Source organism: Corvus cornix, chromosome 1 (assembly GCF_000738735.6).
Source record: "Corvus cornix cornix isolate S_Up_H32 chromosome 1, ASM73873v5, whole genome shotgun sequence".
In the NCBI taxonomy this organism is placed as follows: domain Eukaryota; kingdom Metazoa; phylum Chordata; class Aves; order Passeriformes; family Corvidae; genus Corvus; species Corvus cornix.
In genome coordinates this window covers 92132628-92154795 of record NC_046332.1, presented here as the reverse complement: position 1 = coordinate 92154795, position 22168 = coordinate 92132628, and the positions used below count along the sequence as shown (strand labels likewise).

The window sequence follows — 22168 nt, the reverse complement described above, 5'->3', positions numbered from 1 at the left end:
TCCCTGCAAGAAAGGGGAGATTGAGGCCAGCTGCCGGCGAGCGCCCGGCCGAGGTCACTGGTCCAAAGCGCGGAGCCCAGGGGTTACGGTGCTGGACGTGGGACACGGCTGGGAGCAGCAGGGATGGCGGCTGCTGTGGGCTGGGAGCCTGGCTTCGCCCAGCGCCGGGCCGGGGCCACGCCAGCTCGTGCAGGGGACGATTCACTTCCCTTCCTCCAAAATAAAAGGTGCCATTCAAAACTAAGCAAAACAAACCCCACGCTGCCTTGGGCTTTAAAAAAATAAAGAACAAAAAGAAGAGAAGCCTCATCCCTCCCGACTGAGAAATCCCGCCGAGGCTGTCACCCTGTCCCGGCGCTTCCGCTATTTCTGGGCAGGGTGAAGCAACGCTGCTTCAGTCTCACCCCGCCCGAGGGGTTGAAGACTTCGGCTCCCGTCCGTCCCGTCCGTCCCGTCCGTCCGTGCCGGGAGTGGCATCCGCGGGCGCGCCGCGCTGCCATGGCCGGGCGCCTGCTGCTCCTCCTGCTCTGCGCCGCGCTGCCCGCCCAGCTCCGCGCTCAGGGAGGCGGTAAGGCGGCTCCTTTCCCATGTTTTCGGGAGGGGGGATTCCCCATTCCCGGCAGTCTTCGGGGGGAGGCAAGGGGCTGCCGGGTGAACGCCGGTGGCGGGTCAATGCTGCGGGCCGGGGGCGCGCACCGGGAGAGTCGCAGGAGCCGCGGCGGCGGGGAAAGGGAGCGGGGCACCCCACGGCTCGTCTTCCCCGGCGGGTTCGGTTTCCACACGGCTGAAGGCTTATCAGCACCTGTGCCGACCCCGCACACCGGGGGCAGGGCGCTGCTCGGGCATCTCGGGGATGGGGTAGGGAAATGGGATTGCCTGTCGTTCGCATCGGGAGGACAGCTGCCCTCGCAGCCTGAGATGCTCTCGTATGTCAGGGGAAATCTGGCCAAGCCTTGGTTGGATGCATTTGGCCGTGGAGGGGCTAGGGCACAGGGGGGAGCAGGTCCCGCTGCCCTCTGTGCCACCAGGGTCAACGCCTAAGTCCAAGGCAGCATCAGCAAGCGACTTTTCCAAAGCTGTTAACTCTTCCTTCAATGAGTCAGACTGCTTGGGGTTTAAAACAAGGTCTTTGGCATGTTTCTGGAATCCTGCTTCAGCTGACAAATGCCTGCTGCTCCTTGATGTCTCTAAAGAAGGAAGCATGACAGAGAGCTTGGGAAAAGGAACGAGCAGCCTCAGAAGACTAATGGTCTAGGTCAAGTTTTCAAAAACATCCGCTTACGTGGGTGGCATGAAAGCAAAGGAATATGGAGGTGATAACCCCACCGGCTGTGTCCTGTCACTTTCCTGTCACTGAAGAGAGGGATTTAAGGGCAAATAAGATAGTGGGTGAATGAACTAAGAGTTGCTGAGCTGCAAGTTAAAAGCACTTTCTGTAAGCTTTCCTTGAGCCTTTTCAAAGTAAGTGGGGCTTCAAATTAGGCATGGGATTGCTTAATGTAAATAACACAAATAGAATTTGTCTCCCTGTGGATGATCCACCAATTTCAGTGAAAGCAGAATAAGTCTCCTCTGTGCTCACTTGGAGGATATTAGGGTATATAATTACTATTAGCAAGTTTATTTATCATTGAATTAAACTGTATGGAGAATGCTCCAGAAGGTATGTGCAAGCCTCCCAATGATCATAAGCCATTGTCCTTGAAGTCTCATCTGTAGGACACTCTTCCACACTCCAGCCTGTGATTGGAAAGTATTTTTTCAATGTAAATTCCAGGTGGCAGAATTTGATTAAATGCCAGATTCCAAACTCTTCACACTTTCCTACAACATATACTTTCTACAGGGTAGTTGGCAACTTATTGACTCCAGTGCTGTTTTTATTCTTCCTGCCTGGTAAGTTGTTCACAAGTCACTGGAGAGTAATGCTGTTGTTCACACAGGCAAGTGCCTGAGATGAGTTTAATGTCTCTGATCCTCCAGTTTAAATCAACAGCTACCTGAATCTTGAAGGTAGCAGATTTCAGGCTGATGTGACACCAAGCTTTTCAGAAATAAAACAACTCAGCAAACTGACTTAAGGCTGTACTTTCTTGCTAAAGCTGATATTCATATACTTCTGCTCTTTGTAAAATCTTATAAGGTAGCTGCCTTAGCTCTCCATGCACATATATCAGGAAGGCAGGTACATTTTTACAGGCAATTGGGAGGTCCTGTCAAGAGGGTACGAAGATCCCAGGGCAGTGCAGTGGGATTTGGAGTGGTGAAGAGCCATAGAACTCATACATGGCCTTTTTCCATCTGTTAGAAGACTCATTGCTGCCTCTTGAGTGGCATTTAGTTTCTGCAACACAAGCCCATGGAGCAGACACATACAACGTGGTGTTGCCTGGCGGTCAGCTTTAAAAACAAATCAAGGAATGTAATCTCCCCAGCATTCAGTGAAAGTCATTCTATTCAAAACTGAGTCTTGAGTAGGAGCAACAGTAATATAAGCCCTCATTGACAACCTGCATGTTCTTATTTTCAAGATTCAAAAGAGTAGGAGAGAACTTTGGGGGCCTACATTTTGTTCTGAGGCTACTGATTCTCAGAGAGAGACTGCTCTGAGAGATCCTGGGATGTATCAGCCTGTGTGAGGACTAACCTCACAGGTAATGTTGTGTACAGATGCTGTGGTCTGTTTTGACTTTGTTTCTACTTCACTTATTTGTCATGACTCTTTTGCACCACCAAATGTTACCCGCCTGTATCATTTTTCTCTGCTATCTAGTATTCATCAAGAAAGAAAATGCTGACAAGTTCTTGGAAAGAGCAAAACGTGCTAACTCTTTCTTCGAGGAATTGAAGAAAGGGAATATTGAAAGAGAGTGCAATGAGGAGCGCTGCTCAAAAGAAGAAGCAAGAGAAGCTTTCGAAGACCAGGAGAAAACTGTAAGGATGAACTAATATTAAACATAGGTCTATATATTTCCTGTTTTAAAATTACTATTCAAGTCCTTTGAGCTAGTCATCAAAACTCACAAGTTGTTCCAAATCACTTAACATGAAGAACAAATAGTGACTGACTGTGGGTGGAATTGCTAAGGCATTTATCATCCCATAACAGACTTAATTTAGCTCTTGCAAGGCCAGCCCGTGTTAAAGCCTCCATTCTTTTACCTGTTCTGATCTGTTTAATTGCCATTGAGAGTTGTTTGACCTTCAATGGCTTTATTGCTCCCAGTGTTGGAAATACGTTCAGCCTATCTGTGTGACATAGCTGAGTGCCATGATTGTGGTCAAGGCAGTCCATGGGAAGTCTAAGAAGGCAAATGCTGACATGGGACTTCATGGTGGAATTTAACTGAACTTACTTCAAGCAGCTTTGCTTGTAATTTTGTAGCACTCTTTATGTGAATTGAGAGAATGTGTACTGTGAACAGTTCTTAAATGCCTCAATGTTGATTGGAATGAAGTTTGTGTGACTCTTGTGTCACCTGCCCTACCCCAATGGCTTGCTTAACTTTAGACAGAAATGTGATTTGTTCCCAAGCTCAAGGGAAAGTTAAAGAGATGGGGCAGCTGTGTGGCCTGGAGTCAGTAGAAAAGGTGATATTGCAAACATAGACTGTAGCTATGCGGCTGTTTAGAACTGCTCTGAAACTGGAGCTAAGGCCAGATTCACTTCTCTTTAGCATTACTCGATGGCCAGAATATTCTTGGAGTGGCCCTGAGGTGTCCTGGGTGGGGAGTCGCGGGTGCATCGCCAGTGTACTTCAGATCATGAATGTTGACTTACCTATAACAGAACCGGCACAGCCTGTTCTGCCTGGTGGCCAGATGTCACTGGAAAGCACTGTCTTGGACATACAGCATCCTGCAGTCCTCAGTGCAGACAGAAAGGAGAACACAAATCAGACAAAATATTTTAAATGTCAGGATCTGTGAGGTCCTGATTGATGGGAGTATGGGGTGGAGATCGAGGCTGAGAATTTGACATTATGGGAATATAAGTGAATTCAGTCAAAACTGGTGGAAAGATAGTTATGCAAGAAATCAAGTGGCTTATGCTGAGTGAGTCACACTGGGAAATCTCTAAGGAGGTTCAGGTATTTCTGAAAAATGCATGAGCCTTGTTTCTGTAAAGCTGGGCACCATATGGATCATATGATTTTAAGTTATTAAATGGTAGTGGTGGGCTGCAAGGCACTGTATGTACCTATATTGTAAATATTTCTTTTAATAATTGTTAGCTGCAAATATCCTGTGTATGAAAAGTCTAATATTTTTCTGAGGATTCCAGTAATTTTTATCTAACTCTATTTCCTTTTATTACCCATTTCCCACACTTACCTGTAGGAGGAATTCTGGAACATCTATGTAGGTAAGAAACAATCTGTGTTTGTTTAGAAGATTAAGCTTCTTTATTGCAAGGTTTGAAAGGATGCACGTCTTAAGTAACCCCTTCCTGCTCCCTTGCTTCCTCTCTTTTCCCTCTGGGACACCCTCACATTGTGTTTCCTCTGAAAAAGGAATCTGATTTACTGCCTGCTGTTACTTGAACCCAATCGCTTCATTTGAAGGTAAGGTTCAGCTGTCTCCAGTTGCTGGGCTGACCTTTGTCCTCTCAAAAAAAGAACAGTGGTCCTTTGCATGCAAAGGACAGTGAGAAGCAGAAACTCTGTGTGGGACTGCCAGATAGTTTTCTTTCAGAGGGGCATCCCCAGATGGGTGTTTTCAAGATGCAAAGAGTCACAGATAAGGATGTCTCTTAAATGCTATAACCAACACAAAGTTAAATTGCATTGCACAGTCACTTGCCGGTTTCCTGTCACCTTCCATGCCAGAGTGTTATAGAGCATTTTGTGGGATGTGTTTTTTACAGAACTGTTTGGTATTCAAGGAAAATATGCCAGTAGATCAGCAAATACTACCTAACAGTCTTTTCTGTTTTTTTATCTAAATATGTGAGTTTTATTTTTTAGGATTCTAGTATTTGTAAGTACTGTGTGGGAACAGATTTTTAATGTATTAGTGTTTGATAACATGTTCCCCAGAAAGTATATGTCCAGTTTGCACCCTAGGAGGAGTACCTCAAAAATGTTGACCAAAGACAGCTCAGCTTTGTGTTTTGGAATCTGCAGAAAAACCAAGACAGTTGCCATGAAGAAGACACAGACTTTCACAATCCTCTAAGCAGGGGATGAACTCTGCAACCTACAGACTGAAATTTCAAGCAAACCCTGTGTCAGTGTTACAGTAAACAGGATTGGAATATTTCAAACCATTTTCTCATGAGAATACAAGCAGCAGAATATCAGTGCCAGTGCTCTTAGCAAAAATGTCAGTTTTCATACCTTTTAAACCACAGCCCTCAAATGCTTAATGGGTGTTCAGAAGTATTGAAAACCACAGCTACGTTCAGCCAAGTTACTAGAACAATTTGCTCTTGCTTCCTTTTTTGTAGGGGATTATGCAATTTGTGCAATATTGATATAAAACTCATTACCACAGCTGCAGCTACAGTGTAGGGTAAGACTAAATAAGTGTGTTTTCTAACACTAGGATGCTGCTTAGGTAAGATCACTACAGAATAGAATGCTATGGCACTGCAGAGGAGGAAGAAACCAGAAGTTATGATGAGGCCTTGAGTCTGTCTTTTTTTTGGTTAATGTTGGTCTTGCCTTCCCTCTGGAAGGGACATCAGTTTCCAGAGCCTCCATGGCTGGAGCATTTGGAGAGCTATTGGTTTTGGCCACATGCAGGTAGAAAAGGAATCTTAATGTAAGGGTGCAGGACACAAAGCCTGGTAATTGTTCCCTGTGGCAGACAAAGCTGCAGCAGATGAGATCACAGTCCAGAAATACCACAGAGGGAGCATGCTGTATCCTTAGGTTGAGTAGTTTCTTGCATGTTGTTTCCACTATGGGCATTGCTGTTTCAGGGGCTCCGAAGAGGGGCAGAACAGGTGGTGAAATAGGAGGATAAGATAATGTTATCTAAAGCAGAAAATTATCGAGCATCACTTTTCTGGATATCCTGCATTTTGTATGAAACAGTGCAGAAAGTATAAGGAAATGCAAGAGGCCAGAAGTTCAATATCTTTAGGCAGTAATTGCAATGTAGAAATGTCCTCTTCTCTTGCAGGCTTCACTGTATATATGTGCTGACCACAATTACAGTATCACAGAATATTCTGATTTGGAGGGACCCACGAAGATCATTGAGTCCAACCCTTAAATGAATGGCCCATACAGGGATCAAATCCACAACCCTGTCCATATTAGCACCATGCTCTAACCAACTAAGCTAATCTCTTTACCTTCCCACAAAAAAAGGCTTGTGTACACACCGTCGTAGAGTGGCCACCAAAAAGAGATTGCAAAACTGAGGATATGTAGATGAATCTTTGCAGGTTAGGAATGATTGCATTTATACTGTTTGTTCCATCTGGAATGTGGCAGCTCACAGGACCTATCTTTTAAAAGGAAGGATGAAAGATGGCTTAAGAAAACTAACAGCCCTTCCGTGTTCACTGAAAATGCTTGCACACCTACAACAATTTGGGTTTTGGTTTGTTTTTGTAGATGGGAACCAGTGCAGCTCAAATCCTTGTCACTATGGTGGCCACTGTAAAGATGGAATTGGTTCCTACACCTGCTCATGCTTGGATGGTTATCAAGGCAAGAATTGTGAATTTGGTAAGTTTCTGCTTTAGAGAACTGTGGCGGTGAACTTCCCAGGGAGCTTTACAAGGAAGCATGTTTTGCATGGAGATCCTTCCTGAGTCTCGCTTGTGTGGCATAGAGCTACCACCATGACATTGCCACTGGAGGGGGTATCATTAGCCCAGAAGTAAGAGTGGGAGTGTGGAACTGAAGTTCAGTCCCAGGACCAAGGTGGGTGATGAGGAGTTGAGTTTTTTAGGGCAGGAGGGAGGAATCGTGTGAGGATTTACACGATTGTGTTCTCTGTTAGTGGTTTGTTCATTCTTCCCCTGACAATTTGTCTCTGCTTTTCTAAGCTCACCATGCCATGGCCACTGAGCCCACTTGGACTCGGCAAGTACTTTCTGTGTGCTGGAGGTGGCTGCTTTGTAAGGCACAAGCTGATGTTCAGCGCTCACATTATTCCTGAAAGGTGCTTCAGGTGCTTGGCAGATGGAGATAAAGATCCCTTTTAAAGAGTGTGTTTTGTTTTGGGGAACTCCCCGACCTTCTGTGAAGTCAGTGTTTATGTACACCTTTTCTCCCACCATCTCTTTTATAGTCATACCAAAGTTCTGCAGAATAAACAACGGAGACTGTGAGCAGTTCTGCACTGTCAAAAGAGATGGGCCGAAGGATGTATTGTGTTCCTGTGCAGATGGGTATGTTCTAGCAGAGGATGGCAAACACTGTGTCTCAAAAGGTAAGAAGCCACGAGATAAACCAATAGCAATGGTGGTGAGGCTTCTTTCAGTGTTGAGGGATGTCTCGATTCACAGCTGAAGAATGTCTTTTGAACCACCAGTATCCTACATGACACAGACTCAGCAATGAGGACAAGTGATTTGTATTTCCAAAGCCTTCCATTTGTGAGGTGCTGTGCTGGATTGGATCAAAATCTAGGTGATTTGGACCCTTTGCAAGGTGCCTCTAAGCAAATTACCAGAGTAAATCTGCTGTTGTCAAGAGAAAATTAATTGCAGTAATAACTCATTTTCTTAAATACATACATGCATATAAAATAGCAGCCTGCAGAACATTTCTTTTCAAAATTTTTCTTATTATAGAAACTGACAACATTAGATAGTTAAATGTAGTGCTACTTACACCTGCACATTTTTGCCCAGTTACAAGAAAACTGATCAGAGATGTCAAACATAGCCTCGTGATGTTGTTCTTTACATCCTTTATAAAAATAACAAATTCCTCATTTGAGCCATGTTACTTCACTCTTTTTCCTTGATGTTTCCAAGTAGTTTTCACTTATGGTGGTGTTTCTCTCCATCTTCAATTTTAGCATTTTTTTCTTTACAGTAAAATACCCTTGTGGAAAAGTTTTTGTGACAAGGAAAAAAAGGTCTGTTCTTTTACCCGCTGACTATAGCAATGGAACGAGTGATCAAGAACGCCTCCCCACAAATGAAACAAGCACAGAGGAGGACTTTGTAATTACCACAGAAAGCCCAACCCCTCAGCCTGACAACAGAACAAACAGCAGGAATCCAAATGTCGATACCAGGATAGTAGGTGGGGATGAGTGTCTTCCTGGCCAATGCCCATGGCAGGTAAATGGTGGGAGTTTTGCCCTGCATGTGGTCAGAGCGTGTCTCTGAGGGAAGGGGAGCAGTGGCTCCTTCCAGCTGGTTGGCCATGTCACGTGCCAGTGGCAGCGAGGCGTAGCTGAACTGTGTGACCCTGGGCAATTGGATGTGCGGTTCTGCAAACTGCAGCCTCACAGTGTCAAAACAAAAGACTTTGTGCCATTTTAGACCAGAGAGGATTTTGGGGTCATGCTGGCCTCCCAGGCCATTTTTGCAGGTTACATTTTGGTTCTGTCTGAGACCGTCCACTCAGGCAGCACCCCCGAGAGCGGGGTGATAAAGCAGATAAAGCAGGCGTTCTGCTTGACAAATACACCCTCAGCCTCAGTTTTACTCTTGAGTTTGGACCAGCCAAAATGAATTCCTGTATTTGGGACATTCTTTGGGGAGGTAAGTCCAAGGCGTGAGGTGATCCAGAGTCTGCACTCCGCCTGCTCAGTCAGTCAGGGCCCTAAGGGACATTACTCAGCATTGGGAGTGAGGTAACATGGAAGCCAAATGTTAACTTCACAAGAAGACAGTTGAGACTCTGTAGCAGTAGGCGTCAATCTGTGGCCCCTGCACCTGTGAATGCAATATTAGGGGAGACCTGGAGGGCCACGTACATGTTGCAGTAAGAAGCATCTCTGTGGTGCACAGAGAAATCAGTTACCTGTGTGTAGCTGATCGCCATTCAACTGCACTTCTTCCTTCTGCCCTTACCCTTTTTGCTTCACAGGCTGTTCTGTTAAACGAGGAAGGAGAAGAGTTTTGTGGTGGAACTATTCTGAATGAAAATTTTATACTTACTGCAGCTCATTGCATAAACCAATCCAAAGAAATCAAAGTTGTTGTTGGTAAGCGATTATTTAATTTACTCCTGTGAGGTGGGAGTATCTGTTGTGCCTAACCTTCTGTGCTCTAAACCTCCCATGAGATGCACTCGTGATTCATTAAGGTTTGTTACCTTTTTGCTGCTTTTTAGATTGTCTTGTTATTGTGAGCATCCTGCTTTGTAAGAACAGGGGCAGCTGATGTGGAAGGTGATAGTGGTGCCTGTTGTTCTTCTCTGCCAGCTAGGTGGAAGTGATTAAGGTCAAATGTTCTAGAAATGTTGGCTATCAATGTGTTCAGCAGAGCAGTGCTTCTGCAGGAAGCTTATCAATCCTGGTGCTTCTGAAGCATCCACATTTGTTCCTGCAGGAACACTCAGGAAAGCTATGGCCCATTGAATAGAGCACAAAAGAACAAACTCAGATTTATCATTGCTTCACTTTTGAGCCAGGACACAGGATCAACCCAGCCTTATCTTGTCACTGTTGTAGTCTTGACCCAGACCACGGGCTCTTCTCTAAGCCAGGCTCAAGCTCCTGCAAGTGCTTCCACACAAAGTTGCATTAGTCTAGCTGAATCAGCTTGTGCTTTTATGTGAACTGGTACAAAAATCTCCATAGGCCAAATCTCAGGACCAAAGCCAATCCAGTTGCCACTAAGAAATATTGCCATACCTGTTTACAGTTTCTATGTGTGGTCTGAGGCCTTGGGCCAAGTGCTCAGAATGAATATGCTACTCTTTGCCTCTGTCAAGGTTGTTCTTAAATTCTTACACTTTCTGCACATTATTGACCCTTTTAATACTCTTGTACAGGTGAAGTGGACAGAGAGAAGAAAGAACAGTCTGAAACAATGCATACTGTGGACAAAATATTTGTTCACTCTAAATTTGTTGCTGAGACTTATGATAATGACATCGCCTTATTAAAGCTGAAGGAACCTGTCATGTTTTCGGAGTACGTCGTGGCAGCGTGTCTCCCCAAAGCAGACTTTGCTAATGAAGTTCTGATGACCCAAAGATCTGGGAGAGTTAGCGGCTTTGGGCGTGAATTTGAAGGCGGACGAAAATCCAAAAAACTGAAGGTGCTTGAAGTCCCCTATGTTAATAGGAACACTTGCAAGCAATCCACTAACTTTGTGATATCTGAGAACATGTTCTGTGCTGGTTATGACACAGAGCAAAAAGATGCTTGCCAAGGAGACAGTGGTGGCCCCCATGTGACCAGGTATAAGGATACTTATTTTGTTACTGGGATTGTTAGCTGGGGCGAAGGATGTGCAAGGAAAGGCAAATATGGTGTCTATACCAAGCTGTCCCGGTTCTTGCGTTGGGTAAAAACGGTCATGAATATGTAGAGGTGGTGTGTCCCTTGATCCTTGTGTTAGCTGCCAAGGTGCAGGATGGGAAATGGAACCTTTTTTTGTCCCGCATCTGCTAAGCCCATTTTGAGATCCGATTCCGTGAAGTTATGGTGCTGCTTCCATTTGTGTTATTGCTGGCTTTAAAGCACATCTCTGTGGACTGTGGTGGTGTTTGGAGCTGGTTGAATGAGGGAATTCCCCCAAACCAAATGGCTGCTCAGCGGGGTCTTTGGCTTCTTTTAATTATTTTTCAATGGCCATTTTGGTGCCTGTCTGTTGACACGAGTGCTCCTGCCAGAGGCTCCTAAACATGTTATGAACATTCACTAGTTGTGATGAAAGCAGGAAGGACAGGACTCAGTTAATCCTCATACTGCAGCCACCTGGCTCAGCAGGGAGTTCGTCCTTGCTGGAGTTGTTTAGCTTCTACCTTCAGATGTGTTCAGAAGAATAAGGGAGCGGGGGATCTTGCGTGGCAAAAGCTGAGACACAACTAATTTTTCAAAGTGTGATGCTAAATAACCACATGTGCCACAAAATGGCCTGCTCAGATCACAATCAGCTCATTATAAAGGGGTTTTGCTTTATAAGGATTGTGCTTCACTTCAGTTTAATTTGAACACTCTGCTCATCAGAAAAAATATATGTGTATGGTCGCCGTTTTCTGTATCTTGTTCTGGATTTTGTATGGCTGACATTTGGAAAGCTCCTTGCACAGGTATTGTTCTAGGTGTTTCTGTTAGGTGTGATACTGATGTATACCAGCATTTGAAATAAAACATTCTTCCTTTTTTGTTCTTGTTTTTTGGGTTTTTTGTCCTTGTTTTTTGGGTTTTTTGTCCTAACAAGCCCAGCCCCATCAGCCTCTATCCATTGTGTGCTCTCCCCATAACAAACCATCCTGGTGGGTTTTCCAAGGCTCCTGCAATCTCTAATGCTCCCCTCTTCTCTGAGGAACTTCATTAGATACCTGCTACTTCTTTCTCAGGGTTTGAGCTGGTACTGGTTCATTTCATGTAGCAGGTGCTGTGAGCAAAGCAGGCTGACAAACTCAAAATACAACTTTGCAAACAGCAAGTATTGCTGCAGTCAGCACTAACTGTGGGCAGGAAGGTGAGTGGGCAGGTCAGTTACCCCAGCGTGATGGTCTTGACCTCTATAACTCCTCAGTGGGCTTGCTTCAGTGTTTATTCAGCAATGTTTGTTCCCTGAGTTCTTCTGTGCCCTGGATTCCTGTTCAAATCCTTTGTCCCTCTCGTATTCTGCCTTGTGCTCAATCAGGGTGAAAGATCCCTCTTCAACGGAAAACCTGAGGTCTGGGTCCTACCCAAATCCCGTTTACATACTCTTGCTGAGGGCTTTCTTCTACTTCAGTGGAGCTTAAGGACTGAAGCAAAACACAGACTGGGCTGCAATGGTGCTGAGGCAGCCAAAGGCATCACTTGATGGCCATTGCTTTTTGTGTGCCAGCATCTCTGCCATGCTGAGAGGACATGAGTGAAACCTCTGCTTGCCTCTGGGCCTCCTGTCAAAGGTCATAACCAACCCTAGGGCCTGCAAGAAAAGGTGGAATTCAAGCACACTTTTTTTTAATGTAGACAAAGGATTTGGGAGTAATTTCACATAGCAAAATTTGAACAGATTGCAAAATCCAGGAAAGGGGTACAGCACACAGCTGCTGAGTACACTGGTGGATTTTAAGATACCAGAATTCTTCCTGACGAGCAGCCACAGCTGGCTTAGGCAAAAGCTGACGTGTACTCCATGCCTGTACCAAGGCCGGCAGGCAGAGAGGTTCTAAGCTACCCTCTAGTGCTCATGCTTCTTCTGCCTTCAAGGAAAAGCCAGTTCTGAGACTTCAGGGAAGAAAAGAAGGATGGTAAGTAAGCCCTGTGACTAGAGAAGCCCTGCAGTAGATTTTCCCAGGAGGGCAGTGAAGTCTCTGATGCCAGGTGTCTTCCAGAGTGGGAGATGTAAGTAGCTGTCAGGTGTGCAGCACGATGGGGGCTGCCCTAAGGAGCAAATGTGGGCAAGCTGCCTTTTGTTGGGGTATCCTACAGTATGGGAGAAAAAACACACTGCAGCAGGCTCAGTGTCCAACGGGAAGCAGCTTCCCAGATAGCTCCTTCCCTGGAGCCTTGGCAAACATGCCAAACTATAATAGAGGTCAACTTGACCCCCTGTTGTCTCAGTAGGCTGGACTGGGTGCCCCTGGAGGTCTCTGCAGCCCCTGTTTTCTGTGTTTCCAGGTGAGCAACGCAAGCAAAGTGTCACTGTTAGGATCATGGCTTTGTGACCTGCACTAGCATGGTAAGAACAAGCTTCCTGTGTACTGCTCCCTGGCACAGGTGACTCACCCTGCAGGATTGTCTTCCATAGGCTGATTCCCAGAGCACAGTGCCCTGTCAAGAGCTGTTCCCTTGGAGTGGTTTGGCCAAGAGAAAACAGCACATAAAACCCACCACCCCCCAACATTCATAATAAGATGGAAATTGATGAATCTGGGGAAGTGTGCTCTGTCCGGGTGCTTGTGATGGAGCTGGTGGGTAACATCTGTGCAATGTGCTTGCCAAGGCCTGCAAACTTTGTGCCCTGATCTGCTCCTCTCTTCTTGGGTGCCTTCCTGCTTTGGCCCAGCTTGCAGGAGGCACAAAGCTCTGTTTCTGGTTGTTTTGCCTTCCCTGGGACAAGGGCAAGAGCCACATCACTTACTCTAGCTCCTTGCTGCCCAAATAGTCCAGCTGCCTTAGGGATGCTTTGTCAAAATTTCCAGAGGAAAGCCTCCTAGAGGTGCTCTGCCAGCACAAAGCTATCAGGGTGGCACTGCTGCAGCACACTCACTTTTTTTTTGTGTCTTAACACTGTGCCATGGTGACGTTGAGTACAGACTTTGCTCCTAGAGGTTTTGTTTTCTCATGAGTGAATGACCTTTGCACCGTGGTGTTTCTCATTTAGCAGCTGCCCCAGAGCCCTGCCGAGAAAGCGGTGGGTGATGCGCAGAGAGCTCGGAGGATGGGCATGGCAGGTCATCGCGGGACAATGTGGCTTCTTCCCGTTGTCCTCCTTTTCCTTCAGATGATGCAGACAGGTAGAGACGTTTGCTTTAACTTGGCTTTGTGCTGCTTTGCCTAAACCACACAGGTAGTTGTCAATATTTTTGCTTTGCAAGGCAGGGGGCATGAGTGAACAGCCAGTAGCTTTGCTGTCTCACCCACCTTGGTTCTTTTTGCCAGCTGCAGTGGAATGAGATCCAGGGCTCAGGCACATGGGGAATACCATTTTGGACTGACAATTATGTCAGTGTAAATTATGGGGTCAGTATGTCAACATGTAGTGTTTTCAAAAGCACAGCACAAGTAATGGGCTATTTTTCATATTCTCAAGAAATGTGATCACTAAATAATCCTTACTTTCCATTTGTAAGCTGCTGAGGGACAAAATGATACCCACCATATTTAACTGTGCAGAGGGGAACAAGAACCCTACCCATTATTCGCTCTGATTTTCTTAATTCCCACACAAACATTACAGCTGTACTTGATAAAATAAATTGTCCCAGCTATTCTGACCCTACTCCAAACAGAGGTAGAACAGGTGGTAAAATATAGAAATTTAAAATTTGTCTTGTCTATAGCAATGAATTATTAAACAAGGGTCACTTTGCTGGATATCCTACTTTTTATGAAACAGTGCATCCCAGAGAACAAGTGAGAGGGGGGAACGCCTTTTTTGCAGGAGAGCACGAAATGGGAAAGACCATGTCAGTCAGTGAGCATCAGAAAAGGAATGAGATGGGGTGGGAGGAAGGCTGCTGCATGAAATGTGTCTCCAAATGCAGAGTTACCTCCCTGTTCTCCATGTAACTGAGTTTATGAGATATGTGTGGCTGGGGCCCTGGAGTCAGGTCAACCAGCTGTGGCCGGGAAAGGAAGAAAGGCTGCAGAACTTGAGATGCCAGCACAGATGTGGGCAGTGTGAGGTGAGAGGTAATAACTTGAAGCTCAAGCTCGTACCTCAGTGGATACAGTGGAGAAATTTTGGTGCTCTAAACAGTCCAAAACAGAAGTTTTGCCCCCTTGTGTGAATTTGGCAGGGTTTTGTAAAGTTTGGGGGCTTTATTATCTTCTGTTTAATATACTGGTATGTGTGTCATTAAATGAACAGCTCTGCAGACAAAAGACATGCACAAGGCCTGAGATGACCTTTAATGAAACAAAAGTTGATGGTTTTTAGCCAGTAGTTGCAATGTAGAAATGTCCTGTCTGGTTTTACAGAATTCACTGTAAATTATGTAGACTCTGACCACTATGTATAACTTTACCTTCCCACAAAAAAAATGTTTGTGTACACACCGTCATAGAGTGGCCACCAAAAAGAGATTGCAAAACTGAGGATATGTAGATGAATCTTTGCAGGTTAGGAATGATTGCATTTATACTGTTTGTTCCATCTGGAATGTGGCAGCTCACAGGACCTATCTTTTAAAAGGAAGGATGAAAGATGGCTTAAGAAAACTAACAGCCCTTCCGTGTTCACTGAAAATGCTTGCACACCTACAACAATTTGGGTTTTGGTTTGTTTTTGTAGATGGGAACCAGTGCAGCTCAAATCCTTGTCACTATGGTGGCCACTGTAAAGATGGAATTGGTTCCTACACCTGCTCATGCTTGGATGGTTATCAAGGCAAGAATTGTGAATTTGGTAAGTTTCTGCTTTAGAGAACTGTGGCGGTGAACTTCCCAGGGAGCTTTACAAGGAAGCATGTTTTGCATGGAGATCCTTCCTGAGTCTCGCTTGTGTGGCATAGAGCTACCACCATGACATTGCCACTGGAGGGGGTATCATTAGCCCAGAAGTAAGAGTGGGAGTGTGGAACTGAAGTTCAGTCCCAGGACCAAGGTGGGTGATGAGGAGTTGAGTTTTTTAGGGCAGGAGGGAGAATCGTGTGAGGATTTACACGATTGTGTTCTCTGTTAGTGGTTTGTTCATTCTTCCCCTGACAATTTGTCTCTGCTTTTCTAAGCTCACCATGCCATGGCCACTGAGCCCACTTGGACTCGGCAAGTACTTTCTGTGTGCTGGAGGTGGCTGCTTTGTAAGGCACAAGCTGATGTTCAGCGCTCACATTATTCCTGAAAGGTGCTTCAGGTGCTTGGCAGATGGAGATAAAGATCCCTTTTAAAGAGTGTGTTTTGTTTTGGGGAACTCCCCGACCTTCTGTGAAGTCAGTGTTTATGTACACCTTTTCTCCCACCATCTCTTTTATAGTCATACCAAAGTTCTGCAGAATAAACAACGGAGACTGTGAGCAGTTCTGCACTGTCAAAAGAGATGGGCCGAAGGATGTATTGTGTTCCTGTGCAGATGGGTATGTTCTAGCAGAGGATGGCAAACACTGTGTCTCAAAAGGTAAGAAGCCATGAGATAAACCAATAGCAATGGTGGTGAGGCTTCTTTCAGTGTTGAGGGATGTCTCGATTCACAGCTGAAGAATGTCTTTTGAACCACCAGTATCCTACATGACACAGACTCAGCAGTGAGGCCAAGTGATTTGTATTTCCAAAGCCTTCCATCTGTGAGGTGCTGTGCTGGATTGGATCAAAATCTAGGTGATTTGGACCCTTTGCAAGGTGCCTCTCAGTGAGGCCTCTCAGAGTAAATTACGCTGTTATCAAGAGAATCAAAAATTCTTAGACTCACAAAATACCCTGCTTTGAAAAGGATCCTCAATGATCATCAAAGTCCAGCTCCTGGTCTTTTACTAGACTGCCCCAAGAATAGCTCCATGTGCCTGAAAGTGTTGTCCAAACACTTCTTGAAGTCTGTCAGGTTTGGGGCCTTGACCATTTCCATGAGGAACCTGTTCAACTGCACAACCACCCTCCGGGTGAAGAATCTTTTTCTAATATCCAACCTAAACCTCCCCTGACACAACATCCTGCCATTTTCTCAGGTTTCTTCATGGAAAGGGCTGTCCAGAAATGGAATGGACTGCCCAGGGAAGTGGTGGGGTCACCATCCCTGGAGATTTTCAAGAAACAACTGGATATGGCACTTGGAGCTATAGTCTGAGTAACAAGGTAATGATCTGTCAAATGTTGGACTCAATGATCTTGGAGGTCTTTTTCAGCCAAAAGGATTCTGTGATTCTGTGTCCTTTCCCTGGTCACCACAGAGAAGAGATCAGTGCCTGTCCCTCCTCTTCCCCTCAGGAGGAAGTTGTAACTGCAATGGGGTCTCCTCTCAGTCTCCTCTTCTCCAGGCTGAACAGACCAAGTGACCTCAGCCGCTCCTCACACAGCTTCCCCTCAAGGCCCTTCACCATCTTTGTTGCCCTCCTTTGGACACTCTCTAAGAGCTTTATATCTTTCATATATTTAGACACCAAAACCTGTACATGGCACTCAAGGTGAGGACACACTGAGAAAAGTGATCACAGTACGATCTCCTTTACATAAACACTTACAGGCCATACAAAAGAGCAGCTCGCAAAATAATCATACTTTAGATTGCAGTTAAGCTTATCAACTAGTAACTGAAGAGATTGGGTAATTATGATTAGCGCTATGTACATATGGACAGTTTTGTTTTATTTCAAAATACCACAGGGGAGGAGTAAGTCAACCATTTAGACATCATGTCAGGTTTTATATCCTTTATAGCTAATAGTAAATTGCTGTCATTAGCCATACTATTCCTAAAATAAAGCACTTCACTCAGTTTCCAAATTAAGAACATTTTATTAAGAGGAACTACATGAATATATCAATGTAAATAATTGAAGATGATGTATTAAGTACTTTCATAACATTGTCATGAGATGGAAGGTGAAGGAGAAGTTTCATGATGAGAAAATAGCATTCATTTTTCAAACCATATAATCTTTTTCCTTTGTTGCATGTGCCAAGACTTTGCTATTGTTTGGAAAACAAGGAAGCTGCACTATATGTTGTGAGATGGTATTTCCAAGAAGTTTCTTCTTGTGCTGGTGTTCCCTCCATCTCCAATTTTAATGTTCTTCTCTTTACAGTAAAATACCCCTGTGGAAAAGTTTTTGTGACAAGGAAAAAAAGGTCTGTTCTTTTACCCGCTGACTATAGCAATGGAACGAGTGATCAAGAAGGCCTCCCCACAAATGAAACAAGCACAGAGGAGGACTTTGTAATTACCACAGAAAGCCCAACCCCTCAGCCTGACAACAGAACAAACAGCAGGAATCCAAATGTCGATACCAGGATAGTAGGTGGGGATGAGTGTCTTCCTGGCCAATGCCCGTGGCAGGTAAATGGTGGGAGTTTTGCCCTGCATGTGGTCAGAGCGTGTCTCTGAGGGAAGGGGAGCAGTGGCTCCTTCCAGCTGGTTGGCCATGTCACGTGCCAGTGGCAGCGAGGCGTAGCTGAACTGTGTGACCCTGGGCAATTGGATGTGCGGTTCTGCAAACTGCAGCCTCACAGTATCAAAACAAAAGACTTTGTGCCATTTTAGACCAGAGAGGATTTTGGGGTCATGCTGGCCTCCCAGGCCATTTTTGCAGGTTACATTTTGGTTCTGTCTGAGACCGTCCACTCAGGCAGCACCCCCGAGAGCGGGGTGATAAAGCAGATAAAGCAGGCATTTTGCTTGACAAATAACACCCTCAGCCTCAGTTTTACTCTTGAGTTTGGACCAGCCAAAATGAATTCCTGTATTTGGGACATTCTTTGGGGAGGTAAGTCCAAGGCGTGAGGTGATCCAGAGTCTGCACTCCGCCTGCTCAGTCAGTCAGGGCCCTAAGGGACATTACTCAGCATTGGGAGTGAGGTAACATGGAAGCCAAATGTTAACTTCACAAGAAGACAGTTGAGACTCTGTAGCAGTAGGCGTCAATCTGTGGCCCCTGCACCTGTGAATGCAATATTAGGGGAGACCTGGAGGGCCACGTACATGTTGCAGTAAGAAGCATCTCTGTGGTGCACAGAGAAATCAGTTACCTGTGTGTAGCTGATCGCCATTCAACTGCACTTCTTCCTTCTGCCCTTACCCTTTTTGCTTCACAGGCTGTTCTGTTAAACGAGGAAGGAGAAGAGTTTTGTGGTGGAACTATTCTGAATGAAAATTTTGTACTTACTGCAGCTCATTGCATAAACCAATCCAAAGAAATCAAAGTTGTTGTTGGTAAGCGATTATTTAATTTACTCCTGTGAGGTGGGAGTATCTGTTGTGCCTAACCTTCTGTGCTCTAAACCTCCCATGAGATGCACTCGTGATTCATTAAGGTTTGTTACCTTTTTGCTGCTTTTTAGATTGTCTTGTTATTGTGAGCATCCTGCTTTGTAAGAACAGGGGCAGCTGATGTGGAAGGTGATAGTGGTGCCTGTTGTTCTTCTCTGCCAGCTAGGTGGAAGTGATTAAGGTCAAATGTTCTAGAAATGTTGGCTATCAATGTGTTCAGCAGAGCAGTGCTTCTGCAGGAAGCTTATCAATCCTGGTGCTTCTGAAGCATCCACATTTGTTCCTGCAGGAACACTCAGGAAAGCTATGGCCCATTGAATAGAGCACAAAAGAACAAACTCAGATTTATCATTGCTTCACTTTTGAGCCAGGACACAGGATCAACCCAGCCTTATCTTGTCACTGTTGTAGTCTTGACCCAGACCACGGGCTCTTCTCTAAGCCAGGCTCAAGCTCCTGCAAGTGCTTCCACACAAAGTTGCATTAGTCTAGCTGAATCAGCTTGTGCTTTTATGTGAACTGGTACAAAAATCTCCATAGGCCAAATCTCAGGACCAAAGCCAATCCAGTTGCCACTAAGAAATATTGCCATACCTGTTTACAGTTTCTATGTGTGGTCTGAGGCCTTGGGCCAAGTGCTCAGAATGAATATGCTACTCTTTGCCTCTGTCAAGGTTGTTCTTAAATTCTTACACTTTCTGCACATTATTGACCCTTTTAATACTCTTGTACAGGTGAAGTGGACAGAGAGAAGAAAGAACAGTCTGAAACAATGCATACTGTGGACAAAATATTTGTTCACTCTAAATTTGTTGCTGAGACTTATGATAATGACATCGCCTTATTAAAGCTGAAGGAACCTGTCATGTTTTCGGAGTACGTCGTGGCAGCGTGTCTCCCCAAAGCAGACTTTGCTAATGAAGTTCTGATGACCCAAAGATCTGGGAGAGTTAGCGGCTTTGGGCGTGAATTTGATGGCGGACAACTCCCAAAAAAACTGAAGGTGCTTGAAGTCCCCTATGTTAATAGGAGCACCTGCAAGCAATCCACTAACTTTGTGATAACTGAGAACATGTTCTGTGCTGGTTATGACACAGAGCAAAAAGATGCTTGCCAAGGAGACAGTGGTGGCCCCCATGTGACCAGGTATAAGGATACTTATTTTGTTACTGGGATTGTTAGCTGGGGCGAAGGATGTGCAAGGAAAGGCAAATATGGTGTCTATACCAAGCTGTCCCGGTTCTTGCGTTGGGTAAAAACGGTCATGAATATGTAGAGGTGGTGTGTCCCTTGATCCTTGTGTTAGCTGCCAAGGTGCAGGATGGGAAATGGAACCTTTTTTTGTCCCGCATCTGCTAAGCCCATTTTGAGATCCGATTCCGTGAAGTTATGGTGCTGCTTCCATTTGTGTTATTGCTGGCTTTAAAGCACATCTCTGTGGACTGTGGTGGTGTTTGGAGCTGGTTGAATGAGGGAATTCCCCCAAACCAAATGGCTGCTCAGCGGGGTCTTTGGCTTCTTTTAATTATTTTTCAATGGCCATTTTGGTGCCTGTCTGTTGACACGAGTGCTCCTGCCAGAGGCTCCTAAACATGTTATGAACATTCACTAGTTGTGATGAAAGCAGGAAGGACAGGACTCAGTTAATCCTCATACTGCAGCCACCTGGCTCAGCAGGGAGTTCGTCCTTGCTGGAGTTGTTTAGCTTCTACCTTCAGATGTGTTCAGAAGAATAAGGGAGCGGGGATCTTGCGTGGCAAAAGCTGAGACACAACTAATTTTTCAAAGTGTGATGCTAAATAACCACATGTGCCACAAAATGGCCTGCTCAGATCACAATCAGCTCATTATAAAGGGGTTTTGCTTTATAAGGATTGTGCTTCACTTCAGTTTAATTTGAACACTCTGCTCATCAGAAAAAATATATGTGTATGGTCGCCGTTTTCTGTATCTTGTTCTGGATTTTGTATGGCTGACATTTGGAAAGCTCCTTGCACAGGTATTGTTCTAGGTGTTTCTGTTAGGTGTGATACTGATGTATACCAGCATTTGAAATAAAACATTCTTCCTTTTTTGTTCTTGTTTTTTGGGTTTTTTGTCCTAACAAGCCCAGCCCCATCAGCCTCTATCCATTGTGTGCTCTCCCCATAACAAACCATCCTGGTGGGTTTTCCAAGGCTCCTGCAATCTCTAATGCTCCCCTCTTCTCTGAGGAACTTCATTAGATACCTGCTACTTCTTTCTCAGGGTTTGAGCTGGTACTGGTTCATTTCATGTAGCAGGTGCTGTGAGCAAAGCAGGCTGACAAACTCAAAATACAACTCTGCAAACAGCAAGTATTGCTGCAGTCAGCACTAACTGTGGGCAGGAAGGTGAGTGGGCAGGTCAGTTACCCCAGCGTGATGGTCTTGACCTCTATAACTCCTCAGTGGGCTTGCTTCAGTGTTTATTCAGCAATGTTTGTTCCCTGAGTTCTTCTGTGCCCTGGATTCCTGTTCAAATCCTTTGTCCCTCTCGTATTCTGCCTTGTGCTCAATCAGGGTGAAAGATCCCTCTTCAATGGAAAACCTGAGGTCTGGGTCCTACCCAAATCCCGTTTACATACTCTTGCTGAGGGCTTTCTTCTACTTCAGTGGAGCTTAAGGACTGAAGCAAAACACAGACTGGGCTGCAATGGTGCTGAGGCAGCCAAAGGCATCACTTGATGGCCATTGCTTTTTGTGTGCCAGCATCTCTGCCATGCTGAGAGGACATGAGTGAAACCTCTGCTTGCCTCTGGGCCTCCTGTCAAAGGTCATAACCAACCCTAGGGCCTGCAAGAAAAGGTGGAATTCAAGCACACTTTTTTTTAATGTAGACAAATGATTTGGGAGTAATTTCACATAGCAAAATTTGAACAGATTGCAAAATCCAGGAAAGGGGTACAGCACACAGCTGCTGAGTACACTGGTGGATTTTAAGATACCAGAATTCTTCCTGACGAGTAGCCACAGCTGGCTTAGGCAAAAGCTGACGTGTACTCCATGCCTGTACCAAGGCCGGCAGGCAGAGAGGTTCTAAGCTACCCTCTAGTGCTCATGCTTCTTCTGCCTTCAAGGAAAAGCCAGTTCTGAGACTTCAGGGAAGAAAAGAAGGATGGTAAGTAAGCCCTGTGACTAGAGAAGCCCTGCAGTAGATTTTCCCAGGAGGGCAGTGAAGTCTCTGATGCCAGGTGTCTTCCAGAGTGGGAGATGTAAGTAGCTGTCAGGTGTGCAGCACGATGGGGGCTGCCCTAAGGAGCAAATGTGGGCAAGCTGCCTTTTGTTGGGGTATCCTACAGTATGGGAGAAAAAACACACTGCAGCAGGCTCAGTGTCCAACGGGAAGCAGCTTCCCAGATAGCTCCTTCCCTGGAGCCTTGGCAAACATGCCAAACTATAATAGAGGTCAACTTGACCCCCTGTTGTCTCAGTAGGCTGGACTGGGTGCCCCTGGAGGTCTCTGCAGCCCCTG

The 22168-nt window shown here is 45.3% G+C and overlaps 1 protein-coding gene across 1 annotated transcript; it reads left to right on the top strand.

Moving 5' to 3' along the window:
* Window positions 1-317: 317 nt before the first annotated feature.
* LOC104686115 (coagulation factor X) lies at window positions 318-20751 on the top strand. Its single transcript, XM_039555695.1, has 15 exons — window positions 318-568; window positions 2774-2934; window positions 4342-4366; window positions 6570-6683; window positions 7252-7392; window positions 8004-8254; window positions 9009-9126; window positions 9918-10455; window positions 12661-12682; window positions 13421-13553; window positions 15053-15166; window positions 15734-15874; window positions 17496-17746; window positions 18502-18619; window positions 19411-20751. Exons 1-15 carry the CDS (start codon window positions 499-501, stop codon window positions 19950-19952), a joined length of 2739 nt encoding a protein of 912 aa, XP_039411629.1. The 5' UTR covers window positions 318-498; the 3' UTR covers window positions 19953-20751.
* The last annotated feature ends 1417 nt before the right edge of the window (window positions 20752-22168 follow it).

Bases quoted from the DNA above. Each gene is read 5' to 3' on its own strand.
- LOC104686115 (XM_039555695.1), top strand. From the start codon at position 499: ATGGCCGGGCGCCTGCTGCTCCTCCTGCTCTGCGCCGCGCTGCCCGCC. The intron at 15,167-15,733 runs GTAAGTTTCTGC...TCTCTTTTATAG, and splicing joins AGGCAAGAATTGTGAATTTG to TCATACCAAAGTTCTGCAGA. The intron at 17,747-18,501 runs GTAAATGGTGGG...TTTGCTTCACAG, and splicing joins CTGGCCAATGCCCGTGGCAG to GCTGTTCTGTTAAACGAGGA.